This window comes from Clarias gariepinus, chromosome 21 (assembly GCF_024256425.1).
Source record: "Clarias gariepinus isolate MV-2021 ecotype Netherlands chromosome 21, CGAR_prim_01v2, whole genome shotgun sequence".
Taxonomy (NCBI): domain Eukaryota; kingdom Metazoa; phylum Chordata; class Actinopteri; order Siluriformes; family Clariidae; genus Clarias; species Clarias gariepinus.
The window spans coordinates 14,182,829-14,204,834 of record NC_071120.1 but is presented as its reverse complement, the minus strand read 5'-3'; the positions used below and the strand labels follow the sequence as shown (position 1 = coordinate 14,204,834).

Here is a 22,006-nt window from a genome sequence, read left to right as displayed (position 1 = left end):
GACCGAGTCCCATTAAGTGTTCGCTGAAATGATGGCTAACACTAGAAAAGAAAATGCACGGTGTTGAGTTAGACATCTCTTTCAGTTGTCAGTGGTGGTCCATGGGTATGGAATGCTAATAAGAGAAGCCCCCCTCCTTCTCCTCTTCCTCCTCCTCCACGTTCGTGTCGTCTCATTCCCTTTCTCTCAGCTGGCAGAAGGGATCGATAGCTGACCCGATGCTTTGGACATTGCTTTATTTATCTGGCCAGGCAATGATATTATCAGCCTTGAACGTTATATACAGCAAACGTCTTCCTAAATCAACACAAAGGGATCGCTTACACAGCGATCTGTGCTTTCTCGCCTGCTTCCCTCACACCATGCAGGCCCGACCACACACACACACACACACGCACACACATACACACACACACACACACACACACCCTTATGTTACACTCACAACTGGGGACATTTTATATCCTGTTGTGTTGGATGTGATCCATGACTTACAGCTTACTGGGGAGTTCTTTGGACATGGATTAGGCAGAAATATTAATAGTACACGGTCGGGGGGAAGGTCAAATCTAGAACCCTTTATGTTTCATTGGCTGTCCTTCTGATGGGAATCATTACAAAAAGTTCTACGCAGTACCAATCAATAAAGTGATCCGAAAAAAGAACTCACTTTTTAAAGAAGCAAAGAACCCCCAGAACCCATTGAGGAACCTGCATGTGTTCCATGCAGTGCAAATCTAGGTCCATTGCATATAATGTTTGGTATATTTTAATCAGGATAAATTGACAAAATACACAAGGGCATATGTATGATATCGAGTATATGAATGCAATGTACATAATTAAGATAGATAGATAGATAGATAGATAGATCTTAAACCCTGTCCTTCCAGTTAGACATCATTGATAACTTTAAGTTACTAAACTTTAATTAAGTCGTTCAACGTTTTACGCATCACTAGTCTGCAAACGTTTCACGCTCAACCTTTTAAGATCCTTTTCACAACATACGTTTTGCACGTTTTTTACTTTAAAGTGAGACACATCATAAACTGCAAACTATAACCAAACAACATTAGAAGGTATGAGATACACATGCTCTCAGCCAAGCGCAACTGAGCTAATATTAATGACGCACTTATCCTAGAGAGCCCATTTGTTTTCTATGAGAACAACTGTGTACCCTGCTCTTTTAGTGGACAGATTCATGAGGTAAAATCTAAGACAGACAGAAAAACAACAATAATAACAATTCAAACAATTAAGGTTTTTACACAAACATCTTAGCAATCAGCCGAATCTCCCTTTTCCGGTAAAAGTAGACGATGTGATACATTGTATTTATAGATAAATCCAGTATTGATGGATGGTTACATACAAAACGAATTCAGTTCACAGCTCTTGTTTTATATAGCATAGCGTCCAACAAATCTTAAAGAATAGGATTTGCCTGAATGCAGGATTCTTTTCGATGCTTTGGTGAACAGTGTGTTTTTTGAGCAGAACAATTAAACAATGTTACACTTGCATTCCCTATCAGACGTACGTATCTACTAAGCAACATGTAACCATAAACTGGTATTATTTAAGCAATATGACGATGCTCAAATCAGACAACGTGTGTGGGAGGATTTAAATGAATAATTTTAAACATGGGCAATTTACATCCTTTTTTTGTTCATACAAAAGCTCCCGTGTGTTTGTGTCTGCTCTAGCTCCTGATAGCGACTCGGCGACTATTTTCAATTCAAAAACCCTCAACTTGAGAAACATTGAAGACCAAGAGCAGTCAAAGAGCTATTGTCTCGGGTCCTTTGGGGTAATCAATCAAAAAAAAAAAAAAAAAAAAAAAGACCTCTACGTGTTCTTAGCACAGTTTTATTCAGCTTCTTTGCAAGAGCTGTTCACATGGGACCAGAATAACCTCCAAGCTTATTTTAAATAAAATATTGTATTTATCTAATTGTCCAGAGACAAAAATAAGACTTCATGATTCACCATTCAGCTGAGAGAAAAATGACAAAGCTCTTGAAACATCCAACACGTTACGCAATCACTCACTCGATTGCCTATTTTTCTGCCAAGCCCCGAAAAAAAAGAAATAAAACCCAAACTTTGCGCCTCTTGCTCTTGAACTCTACACCACAAACAGACTATGAAGGAGCTTTAAACAAATCGGTGTGATGCATGAGAAACCGCAGTGGTCAACGGTGGTTGGAAGGTTCATAATTATCGCATGAGCAAAAACACACATTATTCGTCTTTTTCTTAGGGAACCCCATCATTCAGTTGAGAATCAAATATAACACCATGATGCACCCTTTCCAAAGTCCATCACCTAAAGCCACTGAGCACTGAGCACTGATTTTAAGCCTGCATGGAGGAAAAAAAAAAACATGCCAAAGTTGATAACTGGAGTGCAGATGTGTGCGAATATGCGTCGTGAAAAACAAGCAGGTTTCTCTCCTCTGGTCTTGTTCAATGATTTGAGTCTGAACACGAATTTCTCACCGTCTTTGTACAATACATCACATTTAGTGTTCCTATCGACCGGTTTACACGCAGCAGTGTACATTTCCCAGATTGATCACGCATAACTGAAACATCCGTAGCCCTACAACAAAATAACATTAGTATGTGGTTTTGGGGGAGATTTTTCTCTTTCTCATCTGCCGTGACAGGCAGGCCTGGTCTCTTTATTTCTATCCATGGCTTTTATTCTCTCTCTCTCTTTCTCTCTCGCTCGATTTTAAGCAACCCCTTCAATCCAGCCTGGGAAAAATATTAAACATTAATGTGCTGAAGCAGGCATGGATCTTTGAACCAGTCGGCAACGACGTCACACAACTCGTATTCTGAACACACACACAACTGTGGTGTCTCGAGCTAATATAGAGCTAAGAAATCAAGCAAAAAAACGTCTGCATAGAATAGAAAATGGACCCTAAGAATAATCGTGCGGCTGCATTTGTAATAAGTCTCATTCATCTAATAAAAAAATGGACAAAAACCTCGTTACAAAGTTGCAGCTGGGGCAATTATTCCAAAGTATTATAAAAAATACTTCATGTCGTGTGGTGTAATTAAGCACATATGTGTGTATTGTTCTTTAGTGAAGGAAAGTCTAATATGAAAGATTTAGCAATAATAATAATAATAATAATAATAATAAACCCGCCATCAAAGTGTCATCTAAATAACATGAACCACATGAAATCTGCTCAGTGTGAGCCATGGTTGCCTATTTCTTTTTTTTAATAGTATAGTCACCATCACACAACTTCATCAAGCGACCCTTCTGCACAAACATATCATGGATTGAGCAAAATGGAAGCAACAACCAATAAAAAAGAAACAACGAAAATATCAAGACAAAACAAACAAAATGTATTTTGAAAATGATATATTAAAAGTGCTTTTCATTTTCCATGTCTTTCCTCTTTGACTGATGATTGACTCAACACTCGCACTCACACACACACGACCAAGGCGTCCTCTCCTGCAATTGTCCATGAGGTCAGGTTTGCCGCAGTTGCATGTCCATAGAGCATCAATTTGGGGGAAAGTTCAACCATCAGTGATATTGTCATAGCGATTAGACTGTTTCTTATTTGTCTAAAATTTTCTTTATTTTTTTTATGCTTTAAATTGTCACTTCAATTTTAATTCTTGGAGAACATAGCTTCAACAACATATATCGCACTCAGTATAAGAAGCAAAATGTTATATCAAAATCATTAGTAGAGAATCACAGAAAAAAACTGGTTTAGAACCAGAAAAAATACAAAACAGAGATACACAGACACAGGACATTTCTTATAATTGCTTGGGAACGTTACTTTCCCGCTAAGGTTTGATTCATTTTTACTGCGCATATGATGTTCTTCAATTTATCTGTACGTATTTTGTTTTTGATTTTTCTTTTTTTTTCTTACAAAAAAAGGAAAATAAAGACTAGTATTTTACAAAAATGGAGAGTGTTCTTGACGATGATGGTGGATTTACATAGACGTTAAGTCCAGGGTTTTATCTTTGTACATTACGTATTCCATTTCGGTCCAACCAAAAAAAAAAAAAAAAAAAAAAGAAATCTTCCAATGTGATCAGAAACGAGGTCCTCTAATATATATAGATATAGATATAGTCTTCTTGAAAGGAGGGTTGTAGCGTTTTGGTCCTTTAGTCTCTCGCTTTTTTATTGTTTCGCACGCTCGCTGGGATCATTGAATGGACATGTAGGGCCAGTTGAAGCTGCTCCCGGATAGCAACATATCCCTGATGAGGGTTTCAATTGGAGTTTTACCTACCAAGCGAACGAAGAACAGCTGCTCGATGACGGATGAGGAGACAGTACGCAGGGAGGGCAGTCGCAGCAGCAGCTTGCCGAAGCGACTCGGCTGGTTCGGGTACTGGCTCCTCACATACTCCTCCAGAGCGCACTGAGACTTCTCCTGCAGGCTCTCAATGTGGGCTGCATCCGACAGGCCGCAAGCGTCTGAACGCACCAAACAGCAGGAAAATAAATAATAATAATAAAAAAAAAAACAGGAAAAAAAAAACAAAAAGATTGGGTTATTATTTAGCATCGACGCTGTTCTTGACAAAAGACACCCCAACCCAAGTCCCATCATGCATCATGAGTGTGTCTGTCAAATAAATAAACAATACGGCTGCGCAATTCCCCAAGAGTTGTCTGCACAGTATAGAAGATCCCACACTCTTAAATCAAACCAAACAAAGACTTGTGTAGCCTATCTTTATAACCGTGTCAGTCTTTAAGCTAGGTTTTACAGCCTAATGGGAACATGGAAGCCATGTTTGGAATACAATTATGAAAATATCCTAACCATGTATTTTTGAAAGACACAGGCTCTGGTAATAACTGAAATTACGAGCTAATTACTTTCCAGATGCTATAGACTAATTTCTTTCCTATTTACTTATGCTCTGCTGAGATTGGGGGAACAGGCAAGGGCTAACCCACTAAAGACACATTTATTAGACTGGTTTATTCGAATAGACATTCAAATTTATGTAAAAAAGGCTAAAATACATAACACCAAAACAAATGTTTCCTATTATAAAACAGTCTTATCTTGTAGATATATGTGCCTTAGCGCTTAGCATTGTGGTTTCTAAAAAAGAAACAAATAATAAAAAAGAAAGAAAGAAACGCAACATGACCTGCTAAATTAACGACCGTCATAATGTACACAACCCAACAATCCCAATTAGGACAGAGTATGACAATATGGCGGCTGAACAAAAGACATTTTCCATGCTCTTGATTTGTAAATGCAAGTTTTGTACTGTACAGGCAAGGCATGCCACCTACAGCATTACTGAGATTGATCCTAATTACACTGGACTTCGGTTCAATGCTATGACCTTTTACACTTTTGAACTGGTATGTTCAGGCTAAAATCTCTGATTAATGAAACCTCATGCAGCCTAAACAAATATCATGACTGTGGTTCTACAGTGTGCAATTAATCGAAAGACGTAAGTGTAAGTAAGAAAGCATTTGTTTGTAATTTATGGTTTGAACTTAAGAGGACTCCACACACACACACACACACACACACACACACACACACACAGACCTACTGGAGAACATATGACACTTTCTACTATTGGAGAAAACACGGTAATTCAGAACGAACACTTAATAGCTGCACATTTCATTATCTTACACTGGACTAAACGGTGGATTAGAACAGGCCTGGGGGACATCAGGTGACTTTTTTCACAAACGGACATAAAGTATCTACTCGTGATCTTTTCTGAGGCTCGAGTTTAACTACACTAAGAGATAGAGATAGACTCCAACTCGACCCAGTTTATGCTTTTTATACTGTGGACGTTTGTTGCACGATCCGGGCACAAAATCTTGGACCCCCATGAAGTGAAATACTGTGCCAGACTGGTAACTAATGGTAACTATGATTTCAGGCTGACGTCATTATTAGAGAGACTAAAGTTGAACACAATAGTATTTAATTGACTTAATAGCATACCTGGTAAAGAGGTATTATAGCCCTTTCTAAACCTTGAATGAAAACCAAAGATAAATATATATAAATGTATGAATAAAAAAGTATATAAATAAACACCAGTAAAACTGCCTGCTATTGGAGATGATGTCAGGCTACACAATGCCCTAAGACCCGGGGCCTATTATACTGTAAAACTTCGCGTCATTCATAACATTTTAGAAATAAGCGCGATGACACGAGAAATAATAGTGGTACCCAATAAGAAGAACATTTTTATTAACCGCTGTTCGTCAATGACACTAAGCGACAGTTTGGCTAAATGCACGGAATGAAATATTTCCTCTATGTGCCCGCTTTGGCCGGCAATCAAAACATGTTTTTTAAAGGAAAAACAAACGACTAGAGGTTCTTTCTTGGTGTTTGTCATTACATTTTGTGCAACAAGAACAACACTATTAAATGTTCAATCCTCGGTTCTGTGACCAAAATTTAAATCTATAATTATTGTGCACGTATGATATATTACAACAATTAGGAATCTTAATTTGGCCCAAAAAATATTAGCCTATTCCTCTTTATTTATTTATTTATTTTTTTTATCACGATTTAGAAATGTTTGTCGCATTATAATTTAAAAATAATAATGCAAAGAAATCCCCCCAAAACAAAAACAAACAAATAAACATTTCATGGATTTAAAGGTTATTTCTAAAAGATAAAAAATGAATTGATTATTCAAAGCTTACGCTTAGTTATGGTGAATTTTAAAACTGGCAATATATTTAATAAAATACTGTTTTTAGTCTACATGTGTTCATGCAGGCTTTGATTTCTACGCTTTTTTCCATTTTAAATCAAGACGTCTGCTAATTGGAATTTGTGAACAGAGAGAAAGCAAACAATTCGCCTACACCATCTGAAATAAGCAATCTGTATATAGAAAATAAAAAGGAAAATTACAACCATATCTTGTAATGCGACCTGATTTTTTGCAAAAATAAAAATGGATGTTCTAAAAATATATATGTACAAATTACTATGTCAAGATGTAGCCAAGATAATCATTTATATTTTTGTAAGTATGCTTTACGATCGCATAAGTGCAGTTATATATTATAATATACCTAATCGTAATCCGCCTGCAAAATCCTCTCCCTATACTATAGCCTGTAATTAAATTAGAAACGTGTAAAATTTATTTTGAATGCGGTTTGTACAACGTGCATGCGTTTTTTCTGATGTATGCACAAAATACAAACTGATTTTAAACGTTAATGCTGCACGATCGCCTTCCTGCAAACCAACACTGATTCGTAGGCCTTGTTTTGTCTAGCACAAACACTCGCTACCATTCTCGAGTATGCAGGCCTCATCACTCACCTGACGTGAAGAGCACGATGGCTTTGATGCAGCTGTACTCGGCCGAGTCGACGTGCAGGGCCTTGAGCTTCTCGACCTGCTCCTGGAAGATGCGAATGTGATCCATGAAGGCCACGACGCGGTCGGCGGACATGGGCGACGCGTGCAGGCCGGCGGCGGCGAGCAACGGCGCCACGTGTAGCGGCATTGAGCACTGCGCCGCGTTTAGCACGAACAACTCGCTCCATGTGAGTCTGAGAAGTGACACCTGGTCGGTGATCTGCAGGTCGGGAAAGAAAGGGATGTTCCGCGCCCATTCCACGGCACTGAAGAGGAGGCGAGCCGCCAACTCGCAGATGTTCTCGATCCCCATGATATTATTGGGCTGCATGCACTGGCTGCCGTACCGGGACGTGGGGTAAGGCTCAGCACGCAGCAGTAGCGAGATGTATCCGGAGAGGTAACAGTGGCCGTTCAGAGGATCCCCGTTGGTGAGCGCGTACTGGCCTGGGTTCGGCTGGGTTGGAGGCATCCTTCCTCGCTGAACCGCTGACGAAAAAAAGAGAAAGAGAGGAAATGTGCATCCAGAACTGAGAAACATCATTTGTGTGGAAGCTTGTTTAGTTATATATTTAAAAACAAAAACAAACGTAGCCTACCCCATAATCATCTGTATTTACAACTGACATATGCTAAGTGTTCTGGAGTGTATTTACTGCAGCATCAGTTTGTAAACAAAATGTTAGTCTTTTTACTTATAAGCTGGGACGTATTTTTTTTAAGTCTTCATAACTTAAGCTAAAATTATAATATATGATTGTTGATTTTGCATTCATGTCCCTACACAAAGCTACACATGTGCTCTGGGACGAACACAGGAACGCAAAACACGGCAACAAACTATGATTTAATGCAATATTTACATAAATGATTGTTAGCCTTGATGATTTCCACATAGCATTAAAAACACAACTCCGGTCTATTTCCGCACCCCTAGCCTCCTCTGCAGTACTGCTATAATCTCGACATCTCGCTCAACACACTACAAATATATACGCTAAAGAAATTTATACTATATTTTAGAATTTTAACAATACATGGGGAGTATGAGAAACTGTCTGATTTAGCTTAGCTATAGACCGAGGAGAAATAGCCTATTATGTTTTCTAGTTGAAAGAATTTCAGATTAAAATCGACAAATTTAACATTAGCGGAAAAGTAAACTAAATCAGACAAAAATATATTTGTTGTACTGTACAAATATATTACAAGTTGATACCGCTTTGTTCATTTGAGACTGGGACAGGCCTCTACACACACACACACACACACACACACTCGTACACACACACACACACACACACTTACACACACACACACACACACAGCTTCTTTCAGTAATAATACAAACCGCGCTCTCTATGCACATGGATAAAATAGGCCTCTATAAAATATAAAATCGTGTATATATACAATTACTACACCAAACTCACTTCTACTCTATCTCTCTCTCTCTTTCTCCCACTCGCTCTACACACACAGACACAAACACATACACACACACACACACCAAGACTTGAAGGATGGCACTTCTTACATCTTGTGTAATTGACTGACTTGAAATGGAGGCATCTAGCCTATGGGCTAAGCTGCGTGGTCTTACACTGAGTAAACAACATGCTTTCTGTTTGTAGCATGCCTGTCTAGCCGTTGTGCAAGCGTGACAGAAGTACATCGATTCTTCGGACACTTTTTTATTTGATAGTTAAATGATAATATTATCATTAATCAAAATAATTTTAAAAAATCTAAATTCTGCTTTCTTGCGTGCTGCGTGTGATTTCTTGTTTAGCTAGATAAGACGTCACTGTAAGGCTGTGACAGTGCATGGTGTGATGCATTAAGAAAAATAGGCTATATATTCACCTTCCCGCCGCATGCCCACTTTTAAGCACTTCTTAAGCCGACAGTATTGGCACTGATTGCGATGGTGCTGGTCAATAGGACAGTTCCTGTTGGCACGGCACGTATACGTTAAGTTCCTCCGGACACTCCGCTTGAAGAAACTTTTGCATCCCTCGCAGGTGAACTGGCCATAGTGCTTGCCGCTCGATTTGTCTCCACAAACCACGCACTCGATATGCTGCTGACTCTGGCCTGAGTTCTGGCTGCTCTTGTCTCCGGCCGTGCCTGGGGTGGACGGCGCACCGGGCTGGCTGGGTGTCTGCGGGGTGTGCGGTGCCGCCGACGCCGCCTGCTGCTGCTCTCTCGCCGGCTGCGCTGCGGGGTTCGGGCCGCTCGCCGCTCCTCCGGCCACGTCTTCCTGCGGATCGCGCCAGACGCTAACTACCATTGCCATATCTCGGGCCCGGAAAGTGCTTTCAAGCGAACCGGTCGCTCGGACGTCGGAGCTTGCAAAAGGGAAAATCGCGGACGGAAACGGCAGCGCGGAAGTCAAACCGAAGCGGTCAATCTCACAGGAAGAAAAAGAACAACAACAAGAAGAAAAAAACCCCAGCAAAAATCTAAAACTGTCGATGCATTCAAAACAGCATGCGAAGAGTCGCAGAAAAAGGCACCCGATTAGGATATGCAGTTATCGGGAGGCCAGTTCCAAGGGAGCTCGCAGTCAGCCATTCGGGAGCCCCGGTCGCGCGGAGAAAGCGAAGCCAGACGGAACGGAAATCAGTTTTTTCTTCAAATATCTTTATAAATATTCTTCACATTGACGGCGAAATAAAAAAATGTCAAAAACTCGCTGGTGGCTCCGAGATCCAAAGTGCGGTGCGAAATAAATTCCCTTCTTTTCCCCTTCTCCGCTCCTTTCTCCGTCTTCGCGGCTGGAGAGAAGGAACCACTGAAGAGCGCAATTCTCTATCTATGTTCATGAATAAAGCTCATCTGGTCCAGCAGAAAAACAACGTCGCCCGAGAGCCTATTGCAGTTTCACCTCTCCAGTCGGAACGGAGCGAGGATAAAGAGTGAGAAAGAGAGAAAGAGAGAGAGAGAGAGAGGGAAAAAAAAACAACTAATAGAATATGCAAGAAGCAGGAGACCCCAGCAAAAATGAATGCGTTTTAACGGGAGGACCAGTGGAGCAGCGTTTCCGAAACGGAGATCTGCGCGAATGTCTGTATATAGTGAACTTTGACACTACTATTGAAACTGACACGTTTCTATGGAGATCGCTGCGCCTTATATGGTGCTCGTGTCAAGGAGCCAAGAGAGGGGCTGCTGGCAACTGATAATCAAAGGCGACTGACTGGTCAGAACCCTGCATGGAGGGGGGAGAGAGAAAATGGGGGGCTAAGGTTAGCCAAGCCTCTTTCACTCCATTGGTTAGAGTCCTCGCTCCTTGCTACCTACGACTGGGGGGGTGGGGTGGAGGAGGGATAGAGAGAGGGAGAGAGAGAGAGGGAGAGAAGGGTGGGGGGGGAGGGGGGGCTTGACAAGCGCGATTTCCATTGCGCTCGCCCCTGCGCCGCTATTTACTTTGAAACACGATTAGAATGGACCGTCTATTGTCGCTAAAGAGGAAGAAACCCCGGTTAGACCGGGTGAAAAGCTAAGGGCTAGCAGAACGCATGTGAAATAAAGAGTGGCGCGGGGTGAAAGGGGCTCGAGTCGGAACCCTGAAAGTTTGGGACGCTTTGTTCAAAGCTGGAGTCTTAATTAGGCTATACACTGCCCCGGTGTGTGTATGTGTGTGTTTTAACGGGAAACATCTATCCAATAAACATTTCATCGCTTAATTATTTCTTCACCAAATCACATCCATCCGATTATCATCAATAAAATTCACACATTCGAAAATGAAGTTCTCAATGAACGGTGCAAAAGACAGACCAAGTAAAAGTCCCGGGATGCGCGCGAGCGTCTATGTAATGGGACGCGATCTTATGATGGAGAGAGGGAATAAAACTGAGGTCGATAGCTTAGGCACAGAGGGCAAAGCCTAATGTTTTGACACTTAAAAGGTGATTCTGAATGTTATTGTTTACCGGGGTTGTTTTATTGATCCAATAAGGGCGGAAGTTCCTGCTGTAATGGCAACGCAAACCGGCTTTTTCTCTCTTTTTTGTGCTTGAATACTGAGGCTTGCACTTCACTACAGGCTTTACAGCTTATAATGTCTGGACCGGGCTGCCATCTAGCGTACAGTAGCTAGACAATTACAAGAAAATAGGAGGGAATCATTTATTGTTAGCGGGTATTTTGCATATCGTTACTTAGGATTTTTTATGTTTTGTGAGATTTGCTTGTTTTATGTAATTAAAAAAAAAATTATTGATTGAATGTCGGGAAACTCATTTCAATGCGAATGATTGATGTGCGAAGTTATTCAGAACATTTATCACAACTTTGATTATTAGATCCGAAGCAGTCTTTTTAAAATTATTAGTTTTTGTGAAAATACCGATATTTACAGAATATTAGATAGAAGACGTTAGATGAACACAAATACTGACAAATTACAGAGAAACATTTAGGAAGTTAGACGTCAGGGAGGATGAGAACACCGCGAAGCGGCTGCGTTGTTTGGTGAAAGAGTGTTTGCGCCGGGTTTAGTTTGCCCTCGTCCCTTCTCTAAGCGCTCCGCAAACGCACCGCTCTGCCCTCTGTGCTCTGGAAAAAAGGTGAAACGAACGGGATTAAATCAGACAAAGGGCAAACTTCTGTAAGTGTATCATCAAGATTTTACTCCACAGACAGGGAAGAGAGCGAGGGAGAGGCGAGAGAGAGGGAGAGGCGCAGCGAATGGGAACGCAAGTCGCAGGCAGCAGGGCAGCAGCGCGAGAGGAGAGGAGCAGAGGGAGAAGTGCACACCGCTGCAGTGACACGCCGCTCCAGTGCTGCGCCGCCGTTTCCTGGAATTCCGCTCTTATCGCACAGGTAAGTCAATTCCCGCTTCCATACATCACAGCATTGACTATTTACCTGAGTCGCGAAATCGCTCGCCGTTAAGCCTACGAGCATGGAGAGAACTAAGTCTAAACCTGACGCCTTACGTGCAGGTGAAAGCACATGGAGCGCATCTATCGATCCGTAAGGGCTTTTTCTTACGGCCCTAACTTCATTTACTGATATGAATCAATTTTATTTAGCTCGATTAAATATCTGGGCCCCAAATCACTGCGTTAAACTCTCACCTGTGCCCGTTTGAGAACATAATGAGCAGATCAATAGCAGTGTGTTTGTAATGTCAACGGATTAAAAGTGCATTTAAGCGATTATAAAAAGAAGTTTAGGAAACAGCAAGTTTGCGAGGATGTGGCTTATTAATACACACTGGTCTTGCGTTTAAAGGACTATTTAAACGACACATCCTACAGATAAAAAATGCGTAATTTATATAAAAAAAGAGGCTGATGGAAAATAATTTGTGATATTTTCATCCGTAAAGTTGCCCTTTTTACTTACATGCATACATAAATAAAATAATAACAATACAGCAGAAATGTCTATAAGAGTGGATGAAAATGTAACAGTAAAAAGTAAGAAAATATATACTAGCGTTAATAAAACAGTAATTTAAATTCATGTTTTTGACGTTTAAATGCCGTAACAGGTAATAATTTAGTATTAGGCTTTTGTAGTGCATGTTTAAGAATTGTATTTGATGAACAGATTAAAATAAAACCGTTCCCGTTATGTCTGTGAAACAAATTATAATTTTAGTGAACTTGTTTAAAATACTGCACCAGACAGGTGTCAAGCTTTGTCTGTATATTTATTAAAATACTGATTAAAACTCTACGAATTTATACTAGTTACATGCAAGTTAACACATCTTCATACACTTACAGGCTCAATATTAAATGTTATACTAAATACTAAATGTACTTTATTTATAAAGAATAGACATATTCACATTATTTATTCAGCATGTCATCTAAATGCATTACATCTTTAGGAAGACCTGTTAAGGTAATAAAATGCCACATTTGATTGTGACCTATTACTAAGTAAGCAGGAAGGTAAATATACTCTGCTTAGTGAACTAAAGCTCTTTAAGGACACAACAGATTCTTCATATACTTTTGATGAATCCGAAAATTTTAAATTAAAATAAAAAAGGTCTAAAAAGTATTAAATTAACAACATTTTTTTGAGTTCCAAGAAACTTTCTAAGATCATTTTTCCTTTAGGCCTATGATAATGTAGCTATATCTAAAACCAAGAAAAAACTAGAACATACATTAAAAAAAATAAATAAAAATGATTTTGATTGCCATTTGTCTATTCTTTTTAATTCATTTACACCACAACCCCAGAGAAGAAGAAGAGCGAGACTAAAAACACCTTACAGCTTTTTCATTTATATTAGATAATCAATTATAGAAAATATAAAAGTTTTAATTATATTACATAACGTTAATAAGAACACATACGTATTACATATTATTAGTACATGTGTTATTAAACATATGTTAGACATGCACAAAGTATTTATACATTTACACCATTAAAAATGTTTCATTGAGTTTTATATAGAGATAAATTTAAATTACAGTAGAATATTTATTGGTCAAAATATAGAACTGGCCCACAAATTCTGACTGTTATAACTTAGAACGATAGAAAAGAGATGCAATTTATACAAACAAACACTTTCCTTGTTAAATGGGAGTGTGGCTGAAATGATCTCGCTTGTATTAAAGAACAGCATAATGATTAGTGCATTTTACTGTAAATATATTTAGGATGCTTGCGCTACTGACTCGGATTCTTGCCTTCGCTGCTTTTTCCCTGAACAGCCGTTGGAGGGGTTTTGTCGCTTTGAGTAGTTTGGAGCTGAAAGGGAAAGAGGAGGGGGCTTTTGTCCGATTTGATCCCCTAACTATTTGAGGAGCTCAGATTGGTGTGAAAGGGACGAAAAGGTCACTCGAAATCGCCTTTTATCCGCTGCCGTTTTCTCTCTGGATCAGCAACTTTCAATGGACATCATCTAATCGCTCTTAATGGAACGCATAGGCGTGAGAGATGGGCAAAATATCTTACACTATAGCCTATACACCATACTGAAGAGTGCAGCCGGCTATTTTAGTATAGAAACTACACTCGTTTTTTTCTTGTCTTTTCTTTTTTTTAAAAAAAGAAAACAAATGGTAGCCCAGAGTCATTACAAGTAGAAAGTACAATTAGTTCAGCCGTGAGCAAAAAGAATCAATTTGTGAAATTATTCACTGATAACATCTTTATAATAAATCCAGGGCCTGTGCACACTATAGACACCAAAGGCATGTATAAGGGCCGTTTAAATAGCAGCAAAGGGCAGTTTTCAGAAATAACGCAAGTACCAATAGAAACTCAATGGTACTGACTAACTAACTAACTAACTAACTGATGGACTGACTAATTAATCCCACTTTTTTCTTATAATATAATCCCGATATTTTTTGCACTAACGCAAGTTAAAATAAAATAATAAAAAACAGGCTATGCATACTGTATTTCAAAAAAAAAAAAAAAATGTTTTCATGCCCGAATAGTGACGTTTTGCACCCTTGATTATTGTTCTACTAACCTCCTGCTATTGCTAACTCAGCTGTGGTTTTTAAACTTTGCCATATTTATACTATCCTGAAAATTGATTTATTTACTTATTTATTTGAATTATTTCAAAATCTGCAAAGTACGTCCTCTGATCACTCTGGAGAAGTGCGTATTCAGTCAAATAGCCTACTATAGTAAACCTGATGCATATTTTGGGAACGTCCAAAACGCAAACAGGAAGTGGAAAGATGATTGATTTCTTTCTAAAAGTAACTTGGAGCGCCTGGTGAGCTCGCCTGTCAGTTTTCTGCTGGAGGTAATGGCTTTATTGCACACAAACCAGCATCTATTTAGAGCACATGTGCTAATTGCGTTGGACGCACTCAGAGACCGAGATCATAGAAATTCGCTCAGAGTTAAAAAACAAGCCCGGACCCACAACAAATTAGGCTATGTTACACCTCTGAGGTTCACCGAGAAAAAAAAAAAAAAGGAAACAAAAACCAAGGACAGATGTGCACCAGACTGCGCAATGCGAACATGGAAGTTGTTTGTAGATAAAACTTTAAGACATAGACAGGATGCGTAAAGTTCACCAAGGGGTAGCGAGTAGCAAATGTTTTTAATGGGACATATTAAAATAGGTGTCTCAATTAACTTTTATTCATTCCTTACCGAGCATGCGCATTTGAAGGAAACCAAACTCATCATGTTTATAATAATCGGCAATAATCTGGATTTAACAAAGTATTACAATCTGAATCCTATCCATGCACCGTCCTTTAATGTGTATTTCCCGAGTGATAATTGGCAGGAATTTCCATTGCAAAGGTAAAAGTGTTGGACATCAGTGAGCAGCGCTTATTTTAAGTATAGTTAAGTGCAAAATCCGCGCAAGATCCGAACCGCACATTTACAGCGTATTGATCACTTCAAACTGCTGGGGAAAAGCTCTAAGTGAGGATTTAGCTGCTAAAACGATCTCTCTCTGGTGAGCCAGAGCATATCTCCATAATGGTGGACTTAAACCAACACTCAGCAGGCACTTAATTGGAATTTGGTCTGTCTGAGCCAGCCTTCAATTCTAAAACAACAACAGCAAAAAAACGAGATGAGCAGTTTTAAGACAAAAAGCATTTAGTAAAAAAGAAAAAAAAACAATTTGTCCCACTGCTTACTTATATTTAATAATTTAAAATACTCTCTCTCTCTCTCTCTCTCTCTCTCTCTCTTTCTCTCTCACACACACACACACGCGCACGCACGTGCTTTAAGGCAAATATAACAATAAAAGCATACACTAACTGCAATTAAGAATATTCTCATTATTTATATTAGTGTTATTCTTCTTCTTATTTAAGTAATTACTTGTAATATTTATACATATTTAATAAGTAGTAAGTATTTTAATGCTTACCTAGAGAGGGAGCAATCTTGGGGATTTCAGGCAAGTACTGGATGTGTGTCTGTGGTCGTGCACTAAGACACTGGCAAATGCATGAGGTTAGAAAATGTCTTTTAAACCCAGTTTTTACACTGTTTTTAAACCCAGTGTAGCAGAAAAGAATGAACAAAGTCATTAGTTGTGGGGAAGCAGGTGTCCTAATTATTTCATTTGACTACTGTCCCTGTGAAGATCCTGGAAAAAGAGCACTTTTATTATAACCCAACATCAATAACAGCATTACAATAATCGCCACTTTCTGAAAGTTGCTGACTTAGGGAAATGAACGTTTTTTTAAATCTGAAAAAAATTATTTTTACATATAATGCATGCTACAAATGTATTCTGTATTATAAATTCATACATGCTTTGTTTCTCATGTCCCTTCCACACACACACACACACACACACACACACACACTGAAGTCAAAGAACTGACGCAGGCAATTTTAGAACCCAAATGGATTAAAGGCAAATCCCCTGCTATCCAGTCCCCAAACACAGATAAGACTAATGCCAATCATTCACTCATTCTTACATCAAAAATATTGTCTATGTTATTGATTGTTCATTTTTGAATCTGAATGTTTTTTACAAGATTGAATTGATTAACTAGTATTATTTAAAAAATAACTCCTTAAGTCTAAGTGTTTATGTGTGATGAATAGCACACGTAACTATTTATGTGTGTTAATAAGTTGTTCTGATTTTCTGACAGGTTTGGCTAACAGTGAAACTCGAGCAGCTGCAGGTATGTCTATACACACATGCCCACACACAGTGCAATAATATCATAATAATATCAGCAACATAATACCACTGTTTATGCAGTATAGGAGATTTTTTTAAAACTTTTTTTTTTTTGCCCTGAGGCGGCTGTATCTCTCATCCATTCTTACAAAGCGAGCACTAATTTTCACCTAGTGACTTATATAGAAAAGCATCATTGAATTACATAAAAGTATCGTCTGCTGTATAGCATTTTTGTGTGTATACTTTGTTTATTTGAATTGATTTAGAGTTTATATATAACACTGCAATGTTATTGCACTGTTTTTTTTTTAGACCTATGCTTCGTCTTGTCAGGTAGGAATGTCTTGATGTTCTTAACCACGGAATCTCTACGGATTGTGAGGGGCAGTTGAGAATGTCAGTTTTCCATCTTTGTCCATCTTGTCAGTATTTGAGAGAAATCGTCCCTCGTCATTACTGCCATGCTGAAATGTCATTTTTTGACAAAGCGACTGACTAAGTGTGGGCTTTTGGACACACTTTCTGTCATTCTTCGCATCTGGCAGGCAGATGATGGAATTTGTTCATGAAAGCATGTGTGTCCACCCATACGTTCTGTTCCTGCCTCTCATTTCAGCATGTTCTGCGGCACAGATATGGAAAGCCGTGGTCACATGGCTTAATGACAGCTCTCTTAGTTGCTGTCTGTTTGCTATGAAAATACTCTGACCTCTTTGACACAATCAATAACTATAATTGTGTTGTTTATAACTGTAACATGAACTCAAAATTTCATGCTAAGACATATATTAAATATGTTTGAGTAGGAACGAGTGTAAATATTGTCTGTGAGTCACTGCTGTGTAAAAGCTCTACTTGTGCTTTCTAAATGATCTGTTTTATCTGTCTGCCATCTCTGACATTCTTCCAGCAGTATATATCCTGAGGTCATAAAGTTGGGGCTCAAAGTGGATCGTTAATGTTAATGTAAAAATGGCAGACGTATGTAAGCGCTCACATACAATCACAAAAAGTCCAAACTATGGAACCTTTAAGTCCTTTCCTCCGAGGGAACCACGAACGTGAAACTCTTTTTGGAGCAGTTTGCAACTCTTTCCCTATCTATCATAACTGAACCCTTTTGCAAGCCGAGAACCCATGAAGAACCATATTAAGAACCAGAACAGGCAGACGCTCTGAAAAACAAACACAGGAAGTGCTTTGCCTATATCTCTGTTTATGCTCTGTCCTTCTCTCACACTGTACAATGCGTGTGTCCTCTTTCACCTCTTTCTATCAGCTCTATCAGATCTGAGGAGGAAAGAATGCAGCCGTCATTCCTAAACACACACATTCCTCTAGGCTAGCTTTATAATATTCCTGGCTGAAACAAAGGTTTAATTTCATGTGAAATAATCATTTTTTAATAACCAATTTTTATTCTCGGTTGTTTTCTTCCCAGGGTTCCTGTGTAATAAGAACTGTTTTGTATATCAAGTTGAATACCTGTTTAGAGACTTAAACTTTATAAACAGCTATATTGTAAATACTGAGCATGTATGTATATAATGTTACAGATTGATTGGAGCAGCAAATGGAGATAAATGAATATGTGGAAAGTACACAAGTGTATGCTTACATCAGGTCTCTTGTAAAACACCAGGGGAAGGTCAATTCTTTTGTGCTGGTTTTGAGATTTTCTTTCTCATTGTGATCGTGTGTACATTTTACACCAGAAATGTTTTTCTTGATAGTTTGTATTAATGTATGCTTATGTAGAAATTTGTATACATAGTAACTGTAAATGTAGTAATGATAAACTCTGTTTTTTTATTCTAAATAAAATACAAAGGCAAAAGAAAAAAGTGACAAAACATAAAGGAAGAGGAAAAGATGAAAGAAATAACAAAAAGCATTTGCAAAAAAAAAAAAGAAAAAGAGGGAAAAAAAAAGTAAGTAAGAATAAAGATGAATTAATTCAGCCACATCTTTTATTATCCTAATCATGACTGCACAGTATGTGGCTGCTAAATATCTCCTCATATTACAAAATGATAATTGGCTTACTTAATGTTCACTGTTATCGTTTGATGCTAATGCCAATTCTGACAGAGCACAGAGAAGGAGCATGGTACCACTTGGTCCCGCGTTGTGTCCTGCGTTTTTTCCTTCTAGGTATTTGCGACTCGCTCGTGCCAGCCAGAACAAAAGCTTTGCCTCTTCATCTATCAGAGCACGGTTAAAGGTAAGTGGCACCCCCTATTAGGATGACAAGGAAATTAATGGTACAGTCTGTCCCCTGGTTCTTTATTACTTATTTATAGGTTAACACCCTTTCCTTGCTTTGGGCATGTCTGTTACAATTTTATGAGAACCCAGGTGAACATCACATACACCTGAGATAATACTGGCATGAAAGCAGACACACAGTGTATTGCTCATTTAAAAAAAAAAAAAAAAAAAGATGTTGTCATGGAGCCTTTAATGTATTTGTACAGGACACTACTGGAGGAAACATCATGTATTTGAATAAAATAAACTGACCATAAGCACCTACAACTCGTCGTTTCATTTTTCCCCCCCCATTTCTGGAGTCTTCCTTTTGTCTGGTATCTCATGGTTTATCGAGGGCATTATTGTGTACAGCTCTCAAAGGACCAAGATGCTTCCCTTTGTGGATCACGTGGCCCGATCATGTGTGTAGTTATGAATTTCTTATTGGCTGGCAACAATGTGGCATGTATTACTGGATTTTTTATGGGTTGGGGTGGGGTGTCTATGGGCATAACCTTTGTATAGGAGCATAGCTAAGCTTTTAACCATTTGTGGTGATGAGGGGACCACAGCCCTAATTTTGTGGGTGATGACACCTGCCCTTTTCAGCAGGCTGCAGGAGAAGCCATGGGAATGCTCGCACGCAACAGAGGGTCTGAATATTGGAACAATGTGCGTGAATGTGCTGCCACATGAACAATGCAACACCACATGGTGAGGTGATGGTGGGTGGAAAAGAGATCGCTGTTTTCAATGCCCACCCCCACTGTGATTCCCCTCTCTCTTTCTCCTTCTCCTCCTGTATTCCCCTCCTCTTTAGTGGACCTTCCTATAAATCTTTTCTGTCATACCTGTTTTTGGTACAGTGTGAATAAGTAAACAGCAAATCCCAATGTCCTGCCTTTATGGGGACACAGCCCGGTAGACACAAGGCTTACTGGATACAGGATTATGGCCTGTATCATGCAGTAGCTGTATTTATAATCTGTCTTTCATCCCTCTGTGTTCACACACAGGACTATGGGGTTGCAGCTGTGTGGCAGCTGCCTTTACTGTGTGTCTAGCCTTGTATGGATCTTGCCTTGTAAGTCTGTGTATGTGTGTTGTGCCAGAGTGTGTTGTGCGAGCCCTGTCCCTTGGGGCTTTCTCCCTGAGCCCAGACTCTCTGATTCGGTGTGTAAAAGCGCCTCTGAATGATGGATTACAGTGTCACCGCAGCCTGCGAAGGATTAATTTGTTTCATTGATTTCTCTTTAGGCAGAAAGCCAGCGTTTGCCGCTTCCCACCTCCTTCCCAGAGACTCCCAGTCGTAATAGACGGTAATGGCCTAAGACAAATCAACCCGTTTCTTGTAAAAATAGCAGCAAATAACCTCTGACTTCATGTCATGAGAAGAAGCAGAGAGGTGCTAGGTTCTGAAGGCCTCACAATGGGCATGGACCCTCACAAGGAGGCATGGGCCGTATCTGATCGAAGCCGTGAGTCTGGAATACTTATGGTTTTCGACTCTAGATGGATTGGTAATGATCATCTGTCTGGGTTCTCGGGTTAATCCTGGTTTTCCATCTCGTGATGACTCAAGCAAGCAGCTACTCTATCTTACTGTTACCATGGTTGAAACTTTTTTTTAAACTAAACTATATTCTTCACTGATATAAAGTATTTCACTCTCTGTAAACTTAACGGAGCACTAGATGTATCGTATTGCAAGATTCCCCTTGAATAAAGGTCTTAGTACGGTATGAGTCGGCTGTCTGGAAGGATGTGGTCGCTGTGTGGCAAACCTGGGCAGAGGATCAGAGTGTTTGGAGTGCTACAGCCAGAGCTCCCCATGTGCTTTCTGGTATGGTGAGAGTGAAACACACACACACGCACACACACACACACACACACACACACACACACACACACACACACACACACACACACACACACACGCACACACACACACACACACAGCTGAGGGTTTCTCTAAATAAGTAACACATCTTACATTATTGTTATAATCTTACACATTTTTGAATGGACAGTATGTCAAAGGATTTGTAATAATCTGATAATTTTGAAAACTTTGTGGTTGTCCAATTGTCAGTGTTGCACCAAATCCATAAAGCCATGTTTATGTTTTAATTTTTTTTATTTTTAAGAAAAATATATTTTTTATTAATAATTATTGGCTGCTATGACAGGTGATTTGAATTGAATTAAATTATTCATAAAGCTTTTAATAACTTAATAAAAAAACATATTTTACATATTAACAGTGGAAAGTTAAGGAAGAAAAAGCTCTACTGCTCCAAGAACCAGGCGGAACTTTATTCTAACCTTTAACCTTTAACAATGCTAATAATTGCGTCATTAGATTGTGTCCATGGATATGTTTTACAGTTAATGGGGTCATTGAGATTACACTAAATGTACCATATATTATACATATTTAGCAAAGTAGGATGTTAAATACAGTATATAATTACGAAATTTATTTTAAGTTATATGCTCAACTTTTCAAGAACGCCACATTTGCTCACAATAAAGAAAAACCCGCACAAATATATGAAACCTAAACCAAAGTGAATTCATCCTTCAATCCGGTGATCTCTATTTCCCTCTGATGGACCTTCAGCTCTGATGCTGTCGGAGGATTAGGTAATCTCAAACATGATATTGCTCGACGCTGGCTTCTCTCTCACCAGGCTGCTGCTGC

General features: G+C 39.1%; 1 protein-coding gene and 1 long non-coding RNA gene across 2 annotated transcripts; one reads left to right on the top strand and one right to left on the bottom strand.

Annotated features, from left to right (window-relative positions):
- Positions 1 to 3,237: 3,237 nt before the first annotated feature.
- nr2f1a (nuclear receptor subfamily 2, group F, member 1a) lies at positions 3,238 to 10,594 on the bottom strand. Its single transcript, XM_053480499.1, has 3 exons — positions 9,282 to 10,594; positions 7,377 to 7,904; positions 3,238 to 4,495 (listed from the first exon to the last, which is right to left on the bottom strand). Exons 1-3 carry the CDS (start codon positions 9,712 to 9,714, stop codon positions 4,221 to 4,223), a joined length of 1,236 nt encoding a protein of 411 aa, XP_053336474.1. The 5' UTR covers positions 9,715 to 10,594; the 3' UTR covers positions 3,238 to 4,220.
- Positions 10,595 to 11,366: 772 nt separating this feature from the next.
- LOC128508992 (uncharacterized) lies at positions 11,367 to 20,885 on the top strand. The gene is made up of 3 exons (XR_008355988.1): positions 11,367 to 12,248; positions 17,015 to 17,047; positions 17,362 to 20,885. It is a non-coding gene; the product is annotated as an uncharacterized LOC128508992 (long non-coding RNA).
- Positions 20,886 to 22,006: the final 1,121 nt, after the last annotated feature.

Coding starts and splice junctions, on each gene's coding strand:
- nr2f1a (XM_053480499.1), bottom strand. CDS start 9,714: ATGGCAATGGTAGTTAGCGTCTGGCGCGATCCGCAGGAAGACGTGGCC. Junction 7,905..9,281: donor AGTGGGCATGCGGCGGGAAG/GTGAATATATAG, acceptor TTTTTTCGTCAG/CGGTTCAGCGAGGAAGGATG. Junction 4,496..7,376: donor CATCGTGCTCTTCACGTCAG/GTGAGTGATGAG, acceptor TGGTGCGTTCAG/ACGCTTGCGGCCTGTCGGAT.